Source organism: Phoca vitulina, unplaced genomic scaffold (assembly GCF_004348235.1).
Source record: "Phoca vitulina isolate PV1807 unplaced genomic scaffold, GSC_HSeal_1.0 scaffold52, whole genome shotgun sequence".
NCBI lineage: Eukaryota > Metazoa > Chordata > Mammalia > Carnivora > Phocidae > Phoca > Phoca vitulina.
In genome coordinates, this window is record NW_022589755.1 from 9,766,012 (window position 1) to 9,786,452 (window position 20,441).

The following is a 20,441-nucleotide window of genomic DNA, read 5'->3' on the forward strand; positions in this document are numbered from 1 at the left end:
GGTCGCGGGGGCGGGGCCGGCCGGGAAGAGGAGGCCGGGCGCACGGGAGGGGCTGGACCAGCGGCGCTGCCCTTTGCTCTGGCGGAGACGACTGAGGCTTGCTTAGGGCCACTCACGTCCTACCCATGGGGCAAGTCGGGAAACTGAGGCCCGTCCCCCAGGTCTGCCAGCGGGAGCTGACCCTGCTGTTTCTCTGGCTGTGAGGGAAGCTTCGGGAGCAGGAAGTTGCCAGGGCTCCAGCTGCCATGGGTAGTAACGATCTTTAGGAAAACCACACTCTCTCTATGCCTCAGTTTCTTCAACTGTAAATTGGGGTTGAAGATACTTAAACGTTTATGGCTAGAATGCCAGTTTTAGGATTTGTCTGTTTTGTTCCTTGCTCTAACCCGAGTGCCTAGAACAGCCCTTGGAACACAGTAAGTGTCCAATAAATGTTTATAGAGTGGATGGATGTTTTATCCCTCTCCCACTGCCCCTTCAAGTTTCCCAATAGCCCAGAACACTTTCAGCTCAGGGGCTCGGTAACTCAGTGTGGGAACATCAACCGGGGAGCTCCCAGTGTGCATACCGAGCTGTGTGCCCGACCCCTGAGCAAAGGGCTTACCTGCGGGCCTCACAGACGCCTCCCGGCTTGCACCAGCATCTGAGGCAAGTGATCAAATCAGGATTATTGCAGAGAGGAGGAGACTGAAGCTCCAAGAAGGGCAGCCCTTTGGTTAGGTCACATTCCTCTGCCTTCCCTGTCCCTGAAAATGACTAGTTGACCATCAGGTCCTAACTGGGATGCCCGGCACCCTCAGACTGCAGAGCCAAGGTTTGGCATCCTGTGTCTGCTTCTGTAAAATTTCCACGTATGACCCACACAGCCTCATTGATTAATTCGACATACAATTATTGAGCACCTGCTGTGTGCCAGGGCCTGCACTGGGCACCGGGTCAGGGCAGTCACCAAACCGGGCTGGCTACCTGCTCGTGGGAAGCAGAATCGCGCATAGCAGCGGTCTCAAAGTGTGGCCCTCAGCCCTTCAGGTGATGCAGAGAGCTCAAGCCCAAGCTGGAGAGCTACTGCCGTAGAGCAAAATATCAAGCAAACTTTTTCTACAAAATCTGGGTTTTGTATAATTTTCATGTCAAAGCAAATATTTTTCTTGAGATTTTTTTTCAACCACTTAAACATGTAAAAATCACACAAATACTAGGAAAAGCTGGGTTTGGCCTGCAGGCTCTAGTCTTGTGTTCAACAAGAGCATTGCAAGAGAGGTTATGATGTGAGGGTCCAGAATCAGGCTGTCTGGGTTCAAATCGTAGGTCTCCCACTTACCAGCCATGTGACCTCAGGCAACTGACTCTCTCTGAGCCTCAGTTTCCCTGTCTGTAAAATGGGTCTTATAATAGGATGGTTGTGAGGATTAACTAAGATACTAAAAATAGTGGACACTTGCATATGGCTCTTACATGTGCTGGGCACTGTTCCAAAAGCCGGGGACACAGCAAGGAACCCAACAAAAGCCCCTGCCATCACATGGAACTGAAATCCAAGGTGGGTGGAGACGGATGGAAAAGTAGAGAAGCAAATATATATATATATCCGGTGGTGATGGCGACATTACAGAATAAAGCAGGATATATGGATTGGGTTTGGAGGGTACGGTTTGGGGGAGGACGTTCAGGGAAGGTCGAAGACATTGAGCAGAGTTGAAATGATGAAGGGTCTATGTGGCTATCCAGGGAAGTGTGCAAGGCACAGGGAACAGCGAGTGCAAAGACCCTGAGGTGGGAACACACAGGGCATGTTCAGGGAACAACAAGGAGGTTGAGAAGTGGTGGACATGAGGATTGAATGACGGTCTGTAAGGTGATGGGGATATTGAATAACATTACATTTGATGGACGAAGCAAACCACAAACATCCCTTAGACTAGAGTTTGGCTCATGATAAGGAACATCGAATTGCAGCTCTTACGATAGGACCCGGAGCCCACTTGATGCCCCCCCCCTGCCCCTTGCAAACATCGGGCCTCACCACTGTTTATTGGGTGAGTAACTGGAGGGACAGGTCAGAAATCCTCAGCACTCGGGGCTTCTGCTGGGCTTTGAGCCCCATGAGGGCAGGCCTGGGCTGTCTTGTTCCCTGCTGTGTAAACAGACACCCCCCCCCCCCCAAGCTCAGGGCAACGTGCAGGGGAGGGGCTCAGGAGAAATCTGTGGAGTGACTGCGTATCAGTTTCTCTACTAGTGTGTTAATGCAGGCCCTCTCAAGGTCCACACTTCGGGACGTGCGCATGTCTGTGCAAGTTAGGAGTGTACAAATGTGCTGAGCAAACATTCCCGGGGGACAGAGCAGTGACCAAGACAGCCCCGGCTCGTTCCAGTGGAGAATAACCTGTCTCCAGGCAGTGTTGACCCACAGCGAACAGGGCTGGGGTGTGAGAACCCAGGGAGCTGGGCGGGGGGGGGGGGGGGGAGGGGAGCAGAGCAGGTGGTCAGGGAGGGCTTCCCGGAGGAAGAGGCATTGGAACCACAATGTGGAGGATGCATAGGATAAGGTAAAGTTGTGTACCTTGGGGCATGTCCCAGGTAAGGGGAGAGCAGGGTCTAGAGCCAGAAGGTAAGAGATCATGGCAAGTTAAAGCAAGGGAGATGCATCAGGCTGTAAGGGTTAAATCCCATCCCCTCAAGGTCTCGTGCGTTAGGGGCCTGGCCTTTTCTCCCAAGGGTACTGGCAACCATGGTAGGTTCCGAGCAGAGGACGGGTCAGGTTTGTGCTTTAGAAAACCCTCTGGCTGCTGAGCAAATGGGAGGGGCAGGCCTGGGACAGAAGAGGGAACAGCCTGGACCAGGTGGTCTCAGACGAAGTGAAGAGGTGAGGCTCCCGAGTGATGGGGGTGCGGGTTATAGCTGAGGGGCCTTGCCAAAGTCTTGGGCGTGTTCCTGTAGGAGGCCAGTGAGTCCAGGTGGCCTGAGAGCTTCCTTGGTTCCTAGAGTCACGGGACAGAAGCCCGCAGGGGGGCCCGGCTTTCTCCCGGGGCACTGGCAACTGTGAAATGAGGTGGGGGGGGGGTGGCGGAGCAGGGCCGTGGCTGCCTGAGGCGAGGAGGAGCCTGCCGTCCCGTGTGTGTACACGTGGGGCTCTGCGTGTGCCAACACCTCCTGGGCCCTCCTGGATTCCCTGCCTGGCTCCGCAGGGCGGGGTGGCTGGGGAAGCCTGGTGTGGTCCTCAGCCCCGGGGGCCTCCTCTCCCAAAACAGTAAATCTGGAAATGCGGGGTCCCGAGCCCTCAGAGCACAGGGACACCCAGAGACCTATGTCCTTGTCTATAAAGTGGGTGAACAGTCCCAGCACCCAGGTAGCTGGGAAGACACGTGTGCCACGCACTAAGGTCTTGGCTGGGTCCTGAGGGCGGGCAGCCCCGAGGATGCGGAGGTCACCCCAACAGCTCCAGAGCACCGCTCTGCCTAAGGATTCGCCCCTGTACCCCTACCGCAACCCCGGGCAGAGAGCTCACAGCCCAGAGAAGTGAGATTGTGTGTCCAGCATACGGGGCCTGCCGAACGAGTTAGTCTGACGGGCAGTTATCAGGACAGCAGGTGTCTGTGGGGGTCTACTCGAGAGCCAGGCCTGTGCTGCTGCCCCCCGCCTGGCAGCGTGAGGCCAGGAGACAATCAGTGGGCACAGGTAAGGCTCAGCCTCGGCCGGCCAGACACAGCCTCGTGGTGAGAACACAGGTACAAGAAGGTCCCAGCGAACAGCTTCCCATCTGTGAAATGGGGACAGTTACTGAAGCCCCTCGGAGGGCTGCTGGGAGGAGGAGAAGCGTGAGGAAGGGGCCTGGCCACGAGGGTCCCTGTCTCCTACTGTGTCCTGCACCCTGCAGGTCTCCCTCGCAGACCCAGGAGAGCCACCCGCAGCCTGGCGAAGCTACCCTCCGGGGTGGCAGAGGAAGGCAGGCACGAGGGGGGATTGCTGAGTTTAAGTTAAACACCCATATGAATTTATTAAATCCAGACTGTGTTAAAGGGCGGCGGTCTGGGAGGAGGGGCGTGGCCGCGGGACAAGGGACAAGATGATGGATGGCCGTGGGCATCCCACAGAGGGGCCCTGGCCGCTCTCCCCGCCTGGCCCCCAACCTCGGCAGCGCCACGTCGGCTTCACCATGATTCCCAATGGCGCTGGGCTGGCAGGGCGAGATGGCTAGAAACACAGAGGAACATACGGACAGACGGCGCCTCCACACACAACGTGTCCTGGCCTGCCCCGGCCCCCCGACACACGCTGGGCTCCGGCCCAAGGGGGGCCTCCCGCCGCCCTGGCCCGATCTGTCCAGGGAAAGGACGACAGGGAGGGGAGGCGAGGGGGCCGGGACAGCGTGGGTGGGCGGGGGTGGTGGTGGTCACCAGGAGCCGGAGCGGAAGAGGAGGACCAGGGGCGGCTAATCCCTTTTCTTGTCCTCTGCTGGCTTTGGAGGGGCTTCCTGGGGCTCGGTGGCAGAGCTGGCCCCCTGGGTGGGCTTGGCGGGCAGGGGCGTGGAGGCCTCCTCCCTGGCGGCGGCGGCGGTTGTGGTGGGGGCCGGGGCGGGTGGGGGTGGGAGGGCCCCTGCTGCCGTCGGGACCTCGGCCACAGGGGCGGCTGCTGTCGGGGCCTCGCCACTCATGCCAAACTCATTCACCCGCGTGGGGTCGACGCGGTAGATCCACCGTTGGTAGAGGTAGATGAAGAAGACCACATCTGGGGGTGGGGTGAGGGGGGCAGTGTGAGAGGAAGGGGCCCGCCTGGCACCCCAGGACTGAGCCCGTAGGCTGACGCTGTGGCACCTCCCTCGGCCCAGGGCCCTGCCTGCGCCCGGCTCTGGGGGCCTCCCGCCCGCCCACTGGACCTCACCGTCCCGCAAGCAGCCGATCCGGTACATGACGGGCATCTTGATGACAAAGGCAAACAGGTCGTCGATGAAGGTGTTGAGGGCCTTGTAGGTAAGCATGCGCCAGGGCAGGTGGGCCACAGACTTGAGCTTGTAGTTGATGAAGAGCTGGGGGGTCATGGTGATGAAGCCTGCAGTGATGATGGAAGGAGCCCCGTGAGCCCAGGAAGGGGTGCCCTGACCCCCGACCTCTCTGACCGCACTTCCGGTCTCTCTCTCCTCCCTGTTCCCCGGCCACCCGGGCCTCCTCGCCGCTCCCACCCCCGGGCGCATCTTACCACAGCTTCCTCACCAGCCCCCTGGGCATCTTTCAGGCCTCAGTTTACACACCATCTCCTGAGACAGGTCTCCCCAACCCCCTTAACTTTAGCCCCTCGTGGCACTTGCCATGTGCTGTGACTCACCTGTCTGCTTCTCTACTCTGAAGGGGTCCTGAGGGACAAGGACTGAAACGTACCGTGCACGGCCTCCTGGAAGCCCTCCCTGACCCCCAGCCTAGACCGGGCACCCCTCCAAGGCTCCTCACGTGCCACCCCTGCCCACCCTGGGTCGTCCCCGTCTGGGGACGAGTCTCTCCCGCACGGGACCATGAGCATTAGGAGGACAGGGCCAGGCTGACCGGACCCGGCTGGTCCCCTGCGTGGCCCAGCACGGGACCCAGGAACGTGCGCTGCTGAGTCTGCCCCAGGCAGGGGGGCCGCGTGTGGCAGGGCCTGCTCACCGAAGGTCAGCAGGAAGCCATAGAGCATGCTGAGCACCCAGGAGTACCAGCCCTTGTGCTCCAGGTAGAGGAGGCTGTAGACAGCATAGCAGCCCAGGAGCGGGAACAGGATCCACGACAGGTACCGGAACGCCATCTGTGGGGCACAGGGCGGGGCTGGCACCCTGCTCCCCACCCTCACCCACCCACACCTGGGCTGGCAGGCCAGACCGAGGGAATTTCCAGGTGGCCCTGGGAACTCAGAACTTGGACAGGAAGTATACGGGGCAGGCACGGAACACTGGCGGGTGTGACACAGGCCATAAAGAATGGATGGGCCCATCAGTCGGCAGGCAGATGCCCTGGACCCCCACCCACTGCCCATCTCCTGGTCCAGAGGTGTGTGGGTGCTTGGAGACCCTCCCCGGGGCCCACTGTGGGGGACACTCACATCATCATACACTTTGGTCGAGGACTCGATGTACGTGGACTTGTCTTTGAAGGTTGGGCGGGGGAAGAGTCCTGCCACCTTGTGCTCCCGGTCCAGCTGCAGACAGAGAGGGAGGCCGTGGTCAGCTGCCACCCTGGCTCCCACCCCCCACCCCCACCAGTTCCAGCCCCTGCCCTTCCTCACTGTTCCCAGTTCCCCTGCCCCACGTGTGACCCAAAAAATCCCCTGGTGCAAAAATCCCCTTGGTCCTGGGAGCGCAACAGGCATTGGGAAACCCCCAGGGGCCAGCTCCAGGGTCTGGCTGGGGCAGACAACCCCCATTCCAACCCCCCAGCGGCCCCCAGAAGAGCACAGGGGCCCGGCCTTACCCGGACGTCCATGACCTTGGTGATCTTCCAGAGGTCGATGAGGACCCCGATGAAGACGCTGACCTGGACCACGAAGTTGGTCTCGTTGTCCAGGATATAGAGAAGGACCACGAAAGACTGGAAAACGCCGAAGAAGACGGAGCGCACGGACAGGCCCTCCAGAGACTGCCGGCTATTCCAAAACTGGATATCTGCACAAGATTGGGGTGAAGCCGAGGGGCTGTGGAGCCTCCCTCCAAGTCCCTCCCGCAGCTCCCTCAGGCCCCATCCCCCTCAGAAGCCCCGATGTGGTGCTGGGTCTGCCAAGGGGGAAGGGTGCACACCACCCTCCCCTCCCCTGAAGAGTCTCTGCCTCACGGACGCCACCCAGAGCAGTCGACAGGGTGGCGGCGGCAGGGATGGGGACGGTGGCCCCTGCCACGTCCTGGTGCTCGCCACACGCTGGGAGCTGAGGCTGCTCAGGGAAGCCCCATTCCTCAGGCCACAGAGGCTGCCCTGGCAGAATGTGGATGCAAGCCAGGTCTGCACGACACCAGAACCTGGCTGTCCACCTGGTGCCGGGCCGCCTCCCCTGGGCAGGAGGCTCTGGGCCGTGCACTTCGAGACCAGCTCTTCCAGCCCACCACCCTGAAACCCGGAAGGACCTTAGGCACTCCTGGGGTGCAGACAAGGCCCTGGGCTCTGGTCCCCAACCAGAGCTCCTTCCCGCGCCCCTGCTGGGCCCCCACCCACAGGGCCAGGCGGCCCCCGTCTGAGCCCTGGCCTCCCATGGGCCAAAGCAGGTACCAGCGTGGCCTACCACCCGCAGCCGCAGGCAGCCGACCCACCACGATGCCGGTCGTACGGAAGAGAAGCCAGGCCCGGGCTCACACACGGCTGGCCCCGCATCGGCGTGCAAAGCTGTCCACCCACTCTGATTCCGATTCCAGAGCTCCGGCACACTCGGCAGGCTTGCCCCACCCCCTATCGGACCATCGGGCCCTGAGGAGACCTGAGGGGGACACTCCTAGAGCCCCCCAGTACTGACGGGGAACAATGAATGGGTCTGGAGACGGAGTTCGGTTGGAGGCGGGTAGATGTGAGTCCCGCCTCAGGCCAGGGAGGCAACAAGCACGGGGTGTAAAGGCGCCCAGGGCCCATGCCCCCCACTGGGTGACCTCGGGCGAGGGACCATCCCCCCCACCGTGCCCTCATTTCTCAGGAGGAAGTGGGACCGCGGGCGACCCAGCTGGAAGTCAGCAGGAAGTCTGGGCGCCCGGGCGTGGCCGGGCACGGTGAGTGCTCCCTGCGGCCCCGCTAACAACTCCCTCCCTCCTGGTGGTCGCCACCACCTACCGTCCAGTTTGGATGTTAGGAACTTCTAGAAGGTAACGCTCAACCGTGGCAGTATTGTCAATAACGGTAACACCCGTTAGGACTGCTGCCAGCACAAGGTGCAGAGTGGCAGGCCTCCCTAGGAAGGACGCGGTGGCCCACACGGCTCCGAGGAAGAAAGCGGGTGTCGCAGCCCCTGCCTGGGTCCAAATCCTGGCTCTGTCACTTGGCAGCCGCGTGACTGCGGGCAAGTTACCTAACCTCCCTGAGCCTCCACTTCCTCACCTGTGAGCCTGGAGGTAACGACAGGCTTCCTCGTGGGGCTGGGGCCGTGGGGACTCCACAAGCTAACCAATGAGGGCGCTGGCCACCAGCACTGCTGGCCTTTGCAACCTAGGGGCCCTCTGGGGACAGGGCTGTCACCTTCCCACTCAGGTGGGCCCTGTCCACTCAGCCTCGAGGGGTCTCCAACGAGAAGCCTGCTGTGTGGGGCAGCAGGAGCGGCTCTGGGGCTTCCCTCATTGATCCCGGCTTCGGAGTTCCCCGGCCCCGCTTCCTGGTGGTGCCATCCCGGCCTCCACCGGAGCAGCAGGCCAGCTCCTTCCCCAGCGCCACACCCGCTGGATGGGAGTTTCTGGGCTGGGAGTTTTGGGGCCATTACCCTCCCCAGCTCCTCAGGCCTCTGGAGAGTGGGGCCGAGAGACCCCACATAGAGGGAGAACCTATGGGGAGGGAGGAAGAGGGGGAAAGAGGCAGGCCCTATCCCCCACCACACACCCTCCTATCCCCAGCTCCCCCATGGCCTCCCACTGGCCCCAGGGGCCCACCCTACCGTTCTTGAAGGCCAGGAACTCAAAGACACTGTGGACGATGGACACGATGATGGTGAGCGCCAACAGGTAGGGGTTGGTCTCTAGGAGTGCAACCTGGGGGTGGGGGTGGGGGGGCGATGCCTGTGAGCACAGCCGTGCCCTCGCCCAGGGGTGACCACTGCAGCACCTTCACTAGCCAGCCCCGCTCTCCTTCCCCTGGACCCCAGAGGCCCCAAGCCCTGGAGCTGCCCCGGGGAAGGAGAGAGCATGCCGGCCAGCAGGAGAGTGGGTGAGGGTGGGCAGAGGGGCATGGAGGGCCAGGCGAGTGCTGTGCAGACGGGTGGGGGTCAGGGGGACGGAGAGACAGTGACGGGGCGAGAGGCAGGGTGACCGAGATAGATGAAGGGACAGTTGGGGTGAGGACTGGAAACTCAGCACCGAAGACAAGCCCAGGGAGGCACAGCTGAGTCTCCAGGTCACAGATGCAGGCCAAGAGAAAGGTGGGAACAGAAGACGTTCAAGGACGTGGTAAGAGGGAGCAGAGGCTCGGAGTCAGAGCCCAGGGTCAAGGAGACAGGCTGGGGGCGGGGGTGCAGGTCCAGACCTGAAAGGCCTGGCTGAGGCGACAGAAAAGCCGTGACGAGGATGACTAGGAGGCCCCCAGAAGCCTCGGAGACAGGACCCCCAGAGCCAGCCGGGGTCTGCTGTGGGGAGGGGGCCCGGGAGGTTGCGAAACTGGGCAGGGAGCTCGGGCTGGAGGTCCCCAGGCTGCCGGCGGGCCCACTTCCCCTTCGTGCAGCCCAGGAAGGGGCTGGAAAGCCCCCGTGCCGCCTCACCTTCACCGAGTCCTGCTCCTCGTCTGACTGCTCGTACAGCTCGTCACCCAGGAAGTTCCAGGGCGACTTGGTGCTCTGGGCGGCGTACAGCTGCCAGCGCCAGAGCGAGAGCGGGCAGAAGGAGACGCGGAGCGGCAGGCTGGCCAGGCTCTCGTTGATGGGGTAGTAGTCCTTCTGCAGGTTCCAGTAGTCGTTGAAGTAGATGATGGGGTAGTAGTCCCCACTCACGGCGTCGAACTTCACATCTGCGGGCACGTGGGGCAGGGGCACCGCTCAGCCGGGGCCGGAGGCCACCAGCATCCAAGAGGGCGGGGACATCCCTCGGGCCTCCAAGGGCAAAGGTGGCAGATTCAGATGCCCACGGGGACCCCGGGCAGAGACCAGAGAACAGGGGACGCTTCTCGGCTACACCACGGGGAGCTGAAGAGCTGCTTGACCTCCGTGGAGGGGATGGGGTAGAGAGGGCTGGGCAGGCCCCACCTGAAGGGGACATCCCTGGCTCGGCTCCAACCCACGGCTGCCCGGCCAATGACCACGTATCAGGGTGTTGTAAAAGAAGTCAGGAATCTGGGTTTCTCAGCGATGCCGTCCCAACTTCAAAAGTTGGCAACAGCTCATGGGCTAGATGAGGCTTGCCAGAGGACTGGTGTGGGCACACAGCAGGTCAGTGCTGGGGTCACTGGGAGGTGCAGGAAGGAGAGGAGAGAAAGGGGAGTGCTGTGGGGGGCGGGGCGGGGAGCCAGGGAGTGGTGGAGACCCAGTCAGATCTCGCAGGGAGCTGGGGTGGGGGCCCGAGGGGGCGGGGGGCTCACACTGGTCCAGAGGCGGCGGCACGCTGCCCTTCACCCACGGCGTGTGGTCGTCCACGATGTTGATGGTGATGTTGGGGTGCCAGTGGGAGATCACCTCCACGGGACCGTAGTCCTCGGCCCTCTGAGGGAAGATGGGGTGAGGCGGGGTTGGGGGAGGGGGGTCTCAGAGGCACCTGCCTGCTTCCTCCTGAGGGCTTCCGTGACATTGAGATAGCAGAAGAGTAAACCACCACAGTGACCACTGGCCGAGGGCTTACCTCAGATGATCCCCGTACCAGCCTTTCCAGAATCTTCCCCCACCCCCCGCCCTGGATCCCACTGCCCCCCTGCCCCCCAGCCACCTAACAGAGCAGGAAACCGAGGCCTGAGGATGTGGATGCGGTCATATGCCAGGCTGCGAAGCGTGGCCTGGTGACAGCACGAGTGTGGGACCCACACGCAGCCTCCGCACGGGGGCCGTCCCTCCCGTCCCTCCCGTCCCCGTGCAGAAAGCCTCCCTCTCCCTTCCCTGGGCTCTCGGTGCCCAGCACAGGTTAGCACCCCCAGCACCCCCAGCCTGCCAGGGAGTATTCCTGCCACAGTCACGTTATCAGCTGCCTACTCTGGGCCGGGCTGCCTGCGCGTGAATCCTGGCCCTGCCACGTCCTGGCTGTGACAGCTGGGGCAAGTCTCCTTGTCTGAACACGGGAATAGTGACAGGACCTTCTCGACAGGGCCGGGCGAAGCGGCTCAGTCCGTCCAAGTACCTGCTCCCCGGGTGCCGGCTGCTACACCCTCGCCTGAAACCCGCCCCAACCTGAGAGGCAGCTCTGCTTCCTCGCCTGGTTTCCAGAGCAGAAACGGAGGCCCTGAGAGGTGAGGCGGCCTGACCAAGCCTCCGCAGGGGCTCAGTGGTAGCGTCCGAGGGGCACCCATGGGGGCTGGCTGCCGGGCGGTGAAGGGCCCAGACGCTCCCCCGAGGCCCCACAGCTCCACTCCCGTTTACCTTGATCATTTCTGGATCGGCTTCTGTCTCTCCCGTCAACAGGTTCTTGGTTTTCTGAAATCGCCGGCGCTTGTATTTGTTGATCACTGTGGGAGGGGAGGCGGAGGCAAGAGGGCAGACAGGACAGCTACTGGCACCAGACACCAGACCTCTGCCCGCCACCAGCCACTCACTGGTCTCCCGAATGTGCTCTTGCACCCCGAAACAAGGGGATGGCAACGGGAGCCCGAGAGCCTGAGCTGCCGTCTCAGACCTCATCCCGTCACTTCCCCATCTTGGCAGGGACACCCACACCTGCCAAACTGCCCCAGGCAAAAACCTGGAGTCTTCCTTCTCCAGAATCTGCTCCATCCGTTCCATCAGCCATTCCAGGGACGCCCCCCCCAACCCCCGGCCCAGCTCGTGCCTCACATCCAACCACTCCTCCCACCTCCGGGGCCCCACCCAGGCCAGCCACGGCATCCCCCTCCCGATGACCACAGTCCTTTCCCCCATGACCTGCTCTCCACAGGGCAACCAGCAATTCTTTTAAACCGAGTGTCTGTTCTTCCCCTGCTGCTCCAGAAACCCAGAAGGCTCCCGCTCCCTGAGCAGGGCGCCTGCGATGCTCACCACGGCCCCACTGACCTCCTCTCTCGCCCGCCTCACTCCTCCCTCCCCAAATCTGCCAGCCCTGGGCCTTCGGAGGCCCTGCTCCATCTCCCTGGCACGCATCCACCGTGGCCGGAACCTTCCCGGTGGGCTCCTTCGTAGCCTTCCGGTCGCCGGTGAAATGCTCCTCTTCCGCAGGCTTCCCTGCCCACCCCACTGCAGGAGGCCATCCTGCTGTCCTGCTCGCCCTTTCTGCCTCCCTCCCCACTTTTTATCCTGGCCCCCAGTTTGCCTCCCCGTCGGCTGGCTGGCCTGCTCTCTGCCTCCTCCAGTCCACGAACCCCAGGACTGACAACTAGTAGAACCCCGTGAACATCAACAGGCAGGCTGCCGACAGTTCTGGAGAAGGCCCGAGCCACCAATATGAGAACTACTATGGGGCTGTGAATCCCCAGCCAGGAGTGGACCTCACTTCTCTTGCGGGGGCCAGGTGGGCTACAGGCTCCCTGTCGCCCTGCCCGGAAGATTGCCAAGACTTGGCAGGAAGAGGAGGCCGGTGCTTGCTTATGCCCCATCTCCCCTCCTCCACCCTGGCCTGGTACTTTTCACTCTTCCTTATGCTAAGACGAACCACGGCTTGCCCCTCTGGTGACTTCTCCATCCTGCCCCTGCAGGCCCAGGAGAAATGGGGCAATGGGAAAGGGAGCTGGCCAAGAGCGGGGGCTCTGGGGTCATATCCTGGCTCTGTCTCCCTGAGGGACGCTGGTGAGCTACGTCACTTCCCTGGGCTTCAGTCCCTCCTCTGAAGAAGGGGGTTCAAAGCACCACCCCTTCTTGGCAGGACCACTGTGAAGAGCACAGCCAGGCCGCATCCGCGCCCATCACATTTCCACAAACCACAGGGCCCAGATCCCTCCCACCCACCCAGAACCAGGGCTCGGGGCTTTTGGAGTCTATGGATGAGCTCAAGTTCAAAAATGCTTCTGGGAATTGGCTTTCGGTTTCAGCCCAGGGCCTGCTGCTCTTTCTTGTTACCATGAACGCTACCCCCACTCCTATCATGTTAGTTCATGTGAGACCTTGCCCCCACCCCCGGGGAACACAGGAAACACCCGAGGGTGGGCATCCTGGAGGAAACCTTCCAGGGGGACACGCTCTGCCATTGTTCCACACCTGGGAGAGGCTGTCCAGGGAAGGGAGGAGCTGTGCCCAGCCCAGCCCCAGGAGGAGAGAGGCTTTGGTTTAAGTGGAGAACATTCTACAACTGGGTGGCATTCAGACTGGACTGTAACATGAGATGGACCTGACTTCTGTCTGGGAGAAGAGCCCCCCTTTCTAGGAGTTACAGCTTCTAGAACTGCACCAGCCAGTACAGTAATGGCCACGTGAGGCTACGGACACTGACCAGGTGGCTGGTCCGAACCAAGATCTGCTGTGAGTGTAAAACACACAGTGGACTTCGAAACTTAACGCAAGAAAGAATGTAAAATAGCTCGCTAATTTTTTACACTGATTACATGTGGAAATGACAATATGTTGACTTCAATAAAATTATTACTAACACTCACGTGGCCACTAGGAAGCATAAAGGACTTGTGGGGCTGGTGTTATATCTATGGGACCGTGTTGCTCTAGGTATTGACTACCGGTCTTCCGGGGAGAGGGGGGCTTTTCTGACCCCATACTCTCGTTCTTCCCTCTGGAGTTGGTGTGTGGCCAGCTCTGAGCCCCTTCACGTCCCTGCTCCAAGGGGTCCCAGCTGTGAGATGGGGGAGGGAGGCCTGGCGAATCCTAGTGGGCTTTTCAGGTCCAGGGGCTGCAGATTCTCTTTTGCAGACCATGCCAACATGTGTCACACTGACCGTGGACGTGACCTTAACCACGCCTCGATACTGAGCACGTTCCCCAAAGGCAGAACCACAGAAGAGAACAGTGGCGTCGATGGGGGGCAAATGGGATGCAAGAGAGCAGCCGCTCTCTTGGGTCACATTCAAGGCCACCTCTGAGGCGTCAGGCACATTTAAGCCGGACCCCCGATCCATGCCGCTCACGGGGCCACAGCTGTGGAGACTACCCACGCAAGCCACACTCCCTCTGCTCGCCTCTGCCTGCACCAGACCCAGCTGGGCAGAACATCCCACGGACCACATTCCACAGACACGATCACAGAACAGGCTCACCACACACGAGGGGACTTTTCCAGATCAGTTTTTGGAGGCCGATATGGGTTCACCAATTGTTATTTTTGCCCACTACAGAGGATAATGAAAAAATTATCATCCTTTGGGATATCTTTATACCCCCGAAGTTAGGGGAGGCCTAACCCAACAAGTAGAAGCGCATCCATTGCTGCCCCACGCAGAAACAGCCAGAGGGATCTGAACCAAATCCCCAGGTGCAATGAAATAAAAGCGAGGTGGGCACACGAGACTCATGACAGGGGAAAGGGAACTTTCTGAGGGAGCCGCTGAGTTTCTAGATCTGCTGAAACTCAAGTAAACCCCAGGGCTGCCAATCAGGAGACAGTGGACTCAAGGACAAAGACCCCAGGAGGGAGGAAAAGGACACAACCACGATTAATCTCATACAAAACGAGAAGTTGGGACAGGAAGGGAAAAAGGACTACGTTCAGCACGTGGCTCCGATGCCAATAAGCCAAGTACTCAAAAGCACCTAAACACGAATATTAATCTCCTCAAAATTCTCGTTCCTGTGTTGGGCTTTTCTCTCCTCGGGGGAGCTTTGGAGGTTAAGTGACAGAGAAACAGCGACAGGAACTTGCAGGCAGTGGGCTGTGGGGAGTGGGGCTGGGGGAGGAGCGGGGAGGGGAACAGGAGACTGAGGACTTGCACTGTCTTGCTGAATTACTTGAATTTTGAACCATGTGTGTGCAAGAAGAGATGAAATGGAAGACGATGCTCTGGGTGGAGAAAACCCCTGCTCGCTACTGGGCCATGTCAGAAGTCGCAAACGGCTCGCCCGGACCCAAGGCTTCCCGGGGTCACTCACAGTCCCTGGGGTTTGTGCTTGCAGTCGGGATGGCCGGGTGGCCAGCCAGAATGAGAATGGGGGACCTCGTCCGGCTGCACGGCCCTCACAGCATGCTCTCACGGGACCATCTAAAAGGGGCGCCCGGGAGCCAGGCACCTCCGCACAAGGCCCCCAGAGGGTGGCGCGTTTTTGCGGCTCCCATTCGCAGGGACTGGGGTAACAGACGCACTTATAGACCTCACACGGGATCAAACATAGCCCAGAGTCCTCCCGTTTCCCCTGCTCTCTCCTTCTGGTGTTCATTCACAGACTGCTCCCGAGTGTCTGCTCTGACCAGGCCCGGAAGCGTGCACGAGCCAGCCCCACCCTTCTCTGACCACTGTCCCCTGCCCTTCAGAAGTCCCTTTCTCCGCCTGCTCTTTGACTCCTCTCCCGTCTGCTCACAGGTGTCCACAGAGGTGCAGAGGGTGCGTGGGGCTCGAGCCCAGCCCGCCGACTCCAGCCTCCCTGGGCCTGGGCTTCCTGCCTGCCCCCGTGGGCCCGGCACGGTGGGGGGGGGTCCGCCGCACAGCGGGGGTGCTTACTCCGGGACATGTGGACCGTGGCGAGCCGGCGGTAGAGGGCCTTCTGCCGGGGGTCTGGGTGGAAGCCACTCTTGGTGAAGTAGACGTGGATGTAGATGGAGCCATTCTGCTGGACGCTCTGCAAGAATGTGTAACGTGGTGCATAAGTGGATCTGAACTCAGTCTGCGGGCTCCTGTGCGGCTCTCCTCTCACCATCTGTGTCCCCCGCTCTGCTTGTGCCTGTCACCTGCTATCTCCCAGGATGGGGACTACTCTCAGCCCCACCTGTTACAGATGAGGAAACCCAAGAGGGCGGCCACCTGCCTGAGGCCCCAGGGGGAGAGCCAAGGCCGATCTGAGGCCTCCGTCGGAGCTCCGTGCAGAACTTGGATTTACTTGTCCCCTTCACTTCCCTCCCTTTTAAGCCCACCTCTGCGTTCATCATGTTTTATATATTTTTACTGTTTTAACATCTGGGGCAGGGGTGCGGGGAGGGAGGGGGGGGTTCTTAGCTGGCTGAGGAGACTTGCCCCTTCCAGGGCTACTAATTCCTAGATACAACTCACCTGGCTTTGTACACATCTTTCATATGCAATCCAGCCAATCCCAAGCCCACACTCCACCTACTCCCTTGATCTAATAACTTTTACATACGAAGCTTCCCTAAATCACCCAGGATGGGGTACATGCAGCTGGAGAACACCGCTCTAGCCCAGAGCCCACTGACATCCAACATCCAAAGGAGCCAATCCTAAGCTATTTCCCCTGCCTGCCTTGCTTTTCCCATGGAAACCCCAGGAAAGGCTCCAGCTGGGCTCCCCACCCCCACCCCCACCCCTTCCTTCTGCTTCTGACCAAACCTGGTGCTTCCCCTGTGGTCCTGCGTGGGAAATGCAAATAGTAAATTAAATCAGGCACAAACGGGCTACCTCCCACCCCAAAGCTGGGAAGGAGGGTTTACTGGCATGCTTGGGAACAGCTCTCACCATCCAACTTGCTACCCCCTGAGCCTTCCTGGGATCGCATCTCAGGGAGGGCTCTGGGGGCTGGGCTGGAGGTCTCAGTGGAACCACCCCCTCACCCCCCAGCCCCAGTACAGTTATCCTACCCGCCTCAGAAAGACGGAACCCAGACCCTGCTTCCAGGCACCCAGACAGAGCAGACATGGCCCCTCCCCCCAGGGGCTGAGGAGAAGACCTGCTAGGGAGAAATGAATGAGAGGGTGGCCCCAAAGAGATATCAACACCCACTGATTCACTGATTGATTACATTCACCAACTCGTGTATTCGCTCAAGTATTGGCCCCATGCTGAGCAGGGCTGGGGACACAGCGGTGACCAAACCAGCCCGGGAGTGACCACCCAGAGTGTGCAGGCTTCGATGCAGAAGCCCAGAGAGGGTCCGCTGCCTGAGCCTGAATGTCAAGGAAGGCTTCCTGGAGGAGGCAGGATTTGAGCCTGGGGCTGTGAGAATCCAGAGCCAGACAGCCTGAGCTCGACTCTCTCACAAGCTCTCTGACCTTCTAAGTCACCCAAGCTCTCTGTACCTCGGTTTCCTTGCCAGCCAGTCAAACAGAGAGGAGAGCTGCCACTTCCCAAGGCAGCAGGGAGGCTGCCACTTACTACGGAGCACACACCAAGTGCTCCATCCGTATTAACTACCACTTTCAAACAGGGCTGCCGGCACCCCCAAGGGTTGGGGTACTCATCTTTTACTGGTTTAAAGCACAGGTTTACATGCCCCTGTAGGTAGCTGGAAGATCCGAGGCCAATTCCAACCCTGTTCACATTTGTCAGCTGGGGAGGCCGAGGCCAAGGGACCCCCGGGGCCTCCCTGTGGTCACACAGCAGGTGGACGGCGCCAGCGTCAGGCGCGGAGCCCGAACTCAGGCTGCAGGACCCGGAGCCGGTTCAAGGAAAGGCCTCCAGCGTGAGCAGCGCAGCCCTAGAGCCCGAGCCCGGGAGCCGGCCCCACCTGTGGGATGTCGAGCTCGGCGAAGTGCTCGTAGCAGCCGTCCGAGTTCTCGCCGCTCGTCCAGTCGCCGTACACGAGGTCGTGCTGCTCCCAGAACAGCGCTGACGTGGCGTTGAAGTCTGTAAAGTGCTCGTGCTCGGAGATGTACACATGCAGGTTCTGCGGGCAGGGGAGGGGCGGGGAGGGAGCTCAGCTGCTGCCGAGAGCCTCTGAAGGCGGCCGAAGAAGGCGCAGACCAAGAGCCGGGGCATCGGTCGGTGCCCTAAGATGAAGGACTTTGTGGCAGGAGCGGGGGGCGGGGCGGGGGCGGGGAGGGGGCCAGTGAAGAACAGTAGCCCTCACCCCCCACCCCAGCTCTCCTGGTCTGAGGCTGTGGCGTGCATGAGCGAAAAGCAGTGGAAGAATGGCCAGCCTGCCAATTAGAATTTGGGCCCAGCACCTGACGGGCTTGGTCAGTAGGGCATGCAACTGAGTTCGAGCCCCATTATTTTTACTTTGAAAACCAAAATAAAGGGGGTGCCTGGGTGGCTCAGTTGGTTAAGTGTCTGCCTCTGGCTCAGGTCATCATCCCTGGGGTCCCGGGATCGAGCCCCACATCGGGCTCCCTGCTCAGCCAGGAGCCTGCTTCTCCCTCTCCCACTCCCCCCTGCTTGTGTTCCCTCTCTTGCTGTCTCTCTGTCAAATAAATAAATAAAATCTTAAAAAAAAAGAAAAGGTAGAATTTGGGGTCAGAAGGGATCAAGTCTCCTTGCATGATCTTCTCCCTTCTCTTACAGCCTGCTTGGTCAGAGGTCTGCAGGCTCACGGAGAAAGCCCAGAGCTGCGAGAGGGTTAGCGGACTCCTGACAATACAGGGGAAGTGCAGAGCTGGCCCGCAGACAGTGCCCTCCCTTCTCAGGTGCCCGTGGCCATCTCCGAACAGAGCCCTGAAGGCCCGCTGACAGAGAGCCTCGCTGAGCCGTGGTCACCCCCCGCTAACTGGAATTCTGTGCAAGAAGCGAAAGGTGGGAGAAGTCTCAATTACTGGGGTCCAGGCACTCCCTGTGGGGTTCCCGAACCCCAAGCCCTGGACCCTTGGACCTGGCAGGACAGCACACGCCTCCCTCTTGTCGCTTGCTCTCGTGGGCCGCTCTGTCTGGCTCCCTGCTCTCTCTCTCTCTCTCTTTTTCCCACTCCTTCCCTTCCCTGCACACCTCCCTTTGCAACTTTTTTTTCTTCTCCCTTTGCAACTTTTAAGACCTGAATGTACTTTTGAAATAGGTTATGTTAGGACCCTGTTAAAACAGTTTTTAAACAGCTGAGTGAAACCTTTGCTGTCCCTCTTCCCCACAAAACTGAAAGAATTTACTTTTTCCTCAGGGGTGTTGCTAGTGACACAGGCCTCATGGGCCGAGGATGGACCCGGAGTTCCTCAACCCTGGTCCTGTACCCAGCTGACAGCGACGAGGGACCTGTCTGTCCCAAATGCCCTTGTCACTCCCTCACGCCCTCCCCCACACGGTCGCGTCCCGAGTCTGGCCTCCCAGCCAGCGGTTACCATTAAAGTGTCTTTGGGGAACAGGTTACGGCTGGCGACGCGCGGAGCTCCTCCGGGGCCTGCCTGGTCCTGAGGGGCCGGCCCTCGGCGGAACCAGCTGCTGATGACCCAGATGATGAAGATCCTGAGGAGGCAAGAGGGGCAGACGGTGAGTCCCAAGCCTTTTCTTTCCATCGTGGGCCCACCTGACCTCCTTCTGACACAGCACACGCTGGGGGCCTGACCCAGGGCTGGCAACCAAGGCGGGAGGGCCCCTAAGAAGGCAGTCACCGGACAGGTGAGAAGACAAGATGCCCCCAGATGCCATGTCCAGGGTGCTGCCCCCATTTCCACGCAGACCCCCGCCCCATGAGTCCTCCAGAAGCCCCCAGTGGCCACAGGGACGCAGGGCTTGGACCTTCTAACCTCTGACCTAGGAAACCTAGTACGCCAGGCCCCCAGAATCCCAAAGTCAGGGAACCCTAAGAACCTGGAATCTCAGCATTTTAGATGCACAGCACCTTTGAGAGCAACATTTTAGAACTTAAATCAACTGAACGCTTGAGAAGGGGAGAGTAAGTAAAGGGTTATTCCCAATTTGTAGTAATATTGGCCTAGGGTATTCAGACCAACACTGCTGCTGGAAGCAGCCAACTGGAAAAACTTAATAAAAATGAATATACTAAGAACGTATCAGTACTAATTTTACATATATAATTATGTATCCTGATATAACAAGAATATGTTCTGCTCGTATATGTTCTCATATATGTTCTTTATCAAGGTTACGTATGAGTATATGTAAGCACACATTCTTAAAAACACTAAATGGACAAGACTGTAGATTTACCAGGCAAAAACTGAAGGGAAGACTGGAACCAAAAGAAGTAAAAAAGCAACAGAAGCTTCTTTTTGTGTCTGAGGACATTTGCGAGGTATGTTGATGGGTAACAAATGCTAGCTGAGGGCCCACACGGGGTAACCAGAGAGCTAAGACCCCACAGGGTGCCACATCCAAGACCAGGGGAGGCAGGCAAGGCCTAGTCTTCCCGGGGAGTCACCAGGTAGACACAGTGAGAGCCTTGAACTTGGCGCAAGGAGACCCCGGATGGATGATGCCCCAAGCAGCCAGCAGCAGAAAGAAAGCACGTCCTCTCTGGAGGAAAATATGTTCATCCTAGGCCTGAAATTATTCTTATACATAACTTTGAGATGCTCAGAACTGAACTCTGATGTTTCAGAATTTGTTGTTATAAAAAAAACCTCAAAATTTGTATCAAGAGAGCTTCAGAAGTACCACACTGGGGCGCCTGGCTGGCTCAGTCAGTAGAGAATGCAACTCTTTTTTTTTTTTTTTTTGAAGGCTCCACACCCAGCATGGAACCCAACACAGGGCTCGAACTCACAACCCTGAGATCAAGACCTGAGCTGAGATCAAGAGTCAGATGTTTAGGGGCGCCTGGGTGGCTCAGTTGGTTAAGCGACTGCCTTCAGCTCAGGTCATGATCCTGGAGTCCCGGGATCGAGTCCCACATCGGGCTCCCTGCTCAGCAGGAAGTCTGCTTCTCCCTCTGATGCTCCCCCCTCTCATGCTCTCTCTGTCTCTATCTCA

At 59.6% G+C, this 20,441-nt stretch overlaps 1 protein-coding gene across 1 annotated transcript in view; it reads right to left on the reverse strand.

The window, feature by feature from the left end:
- Positions 1-3,967: 3,967 nt before the first annotated feature.
- CLPTM1 (CLPTM1 regulator of GABA type A receptor forward trafficking) overlaps positions 3,968-20,441 on the reverse strand; it is a 28,812-nt gene continuing 12,338 nt past the window's right edge. The window contains exons 3-14 of the mRNA XM_032388398.1: positions 18,851-18,974; positions 17,314-17,472; positions 15,360-15,477; positions 11,194-11,279; positions 10,209-10,329; positions 9,397-9,641; positions 8,581-8,674; positions 6,435-6,625; positions 6,067-6,162; positions 5,637-5,772; positions 4,879-5,046; positions 3,968-4,725 (exon numbers count right to left, since the gene is read on the reverse strand). Coding sequence (XP_032244289.1) covers positions 4,430-4,725; positions 4,879-5,046; positions 5,637-5,772; positions 6,067-6,162; positions 6,435-6,625; positions 8,581-8,674; positions 9,397-9,641; positions 10,209-10,329; positions 11,194-11,279; positions 15,360-15,477; positions 17,314-17,472; positions 18,851-18,974 — 1,834 coding nt within the window. The 3' untranslated portion in view covers positions 3,968-4,429. The remainder of the gene's footprint in view (positions 4,726-4,878; positions 5,047-5,636; positions 5,773-6,066; positions 6,163-6,434; positions 6,626-8,580; positions 8,675-9,396; positions 9,642-10,208; positions 10,330-11,193; positions 11,280-15,359; positions 15,478-17,313; positions 17,473-18,850; positions 18,975-20,441) is intronic.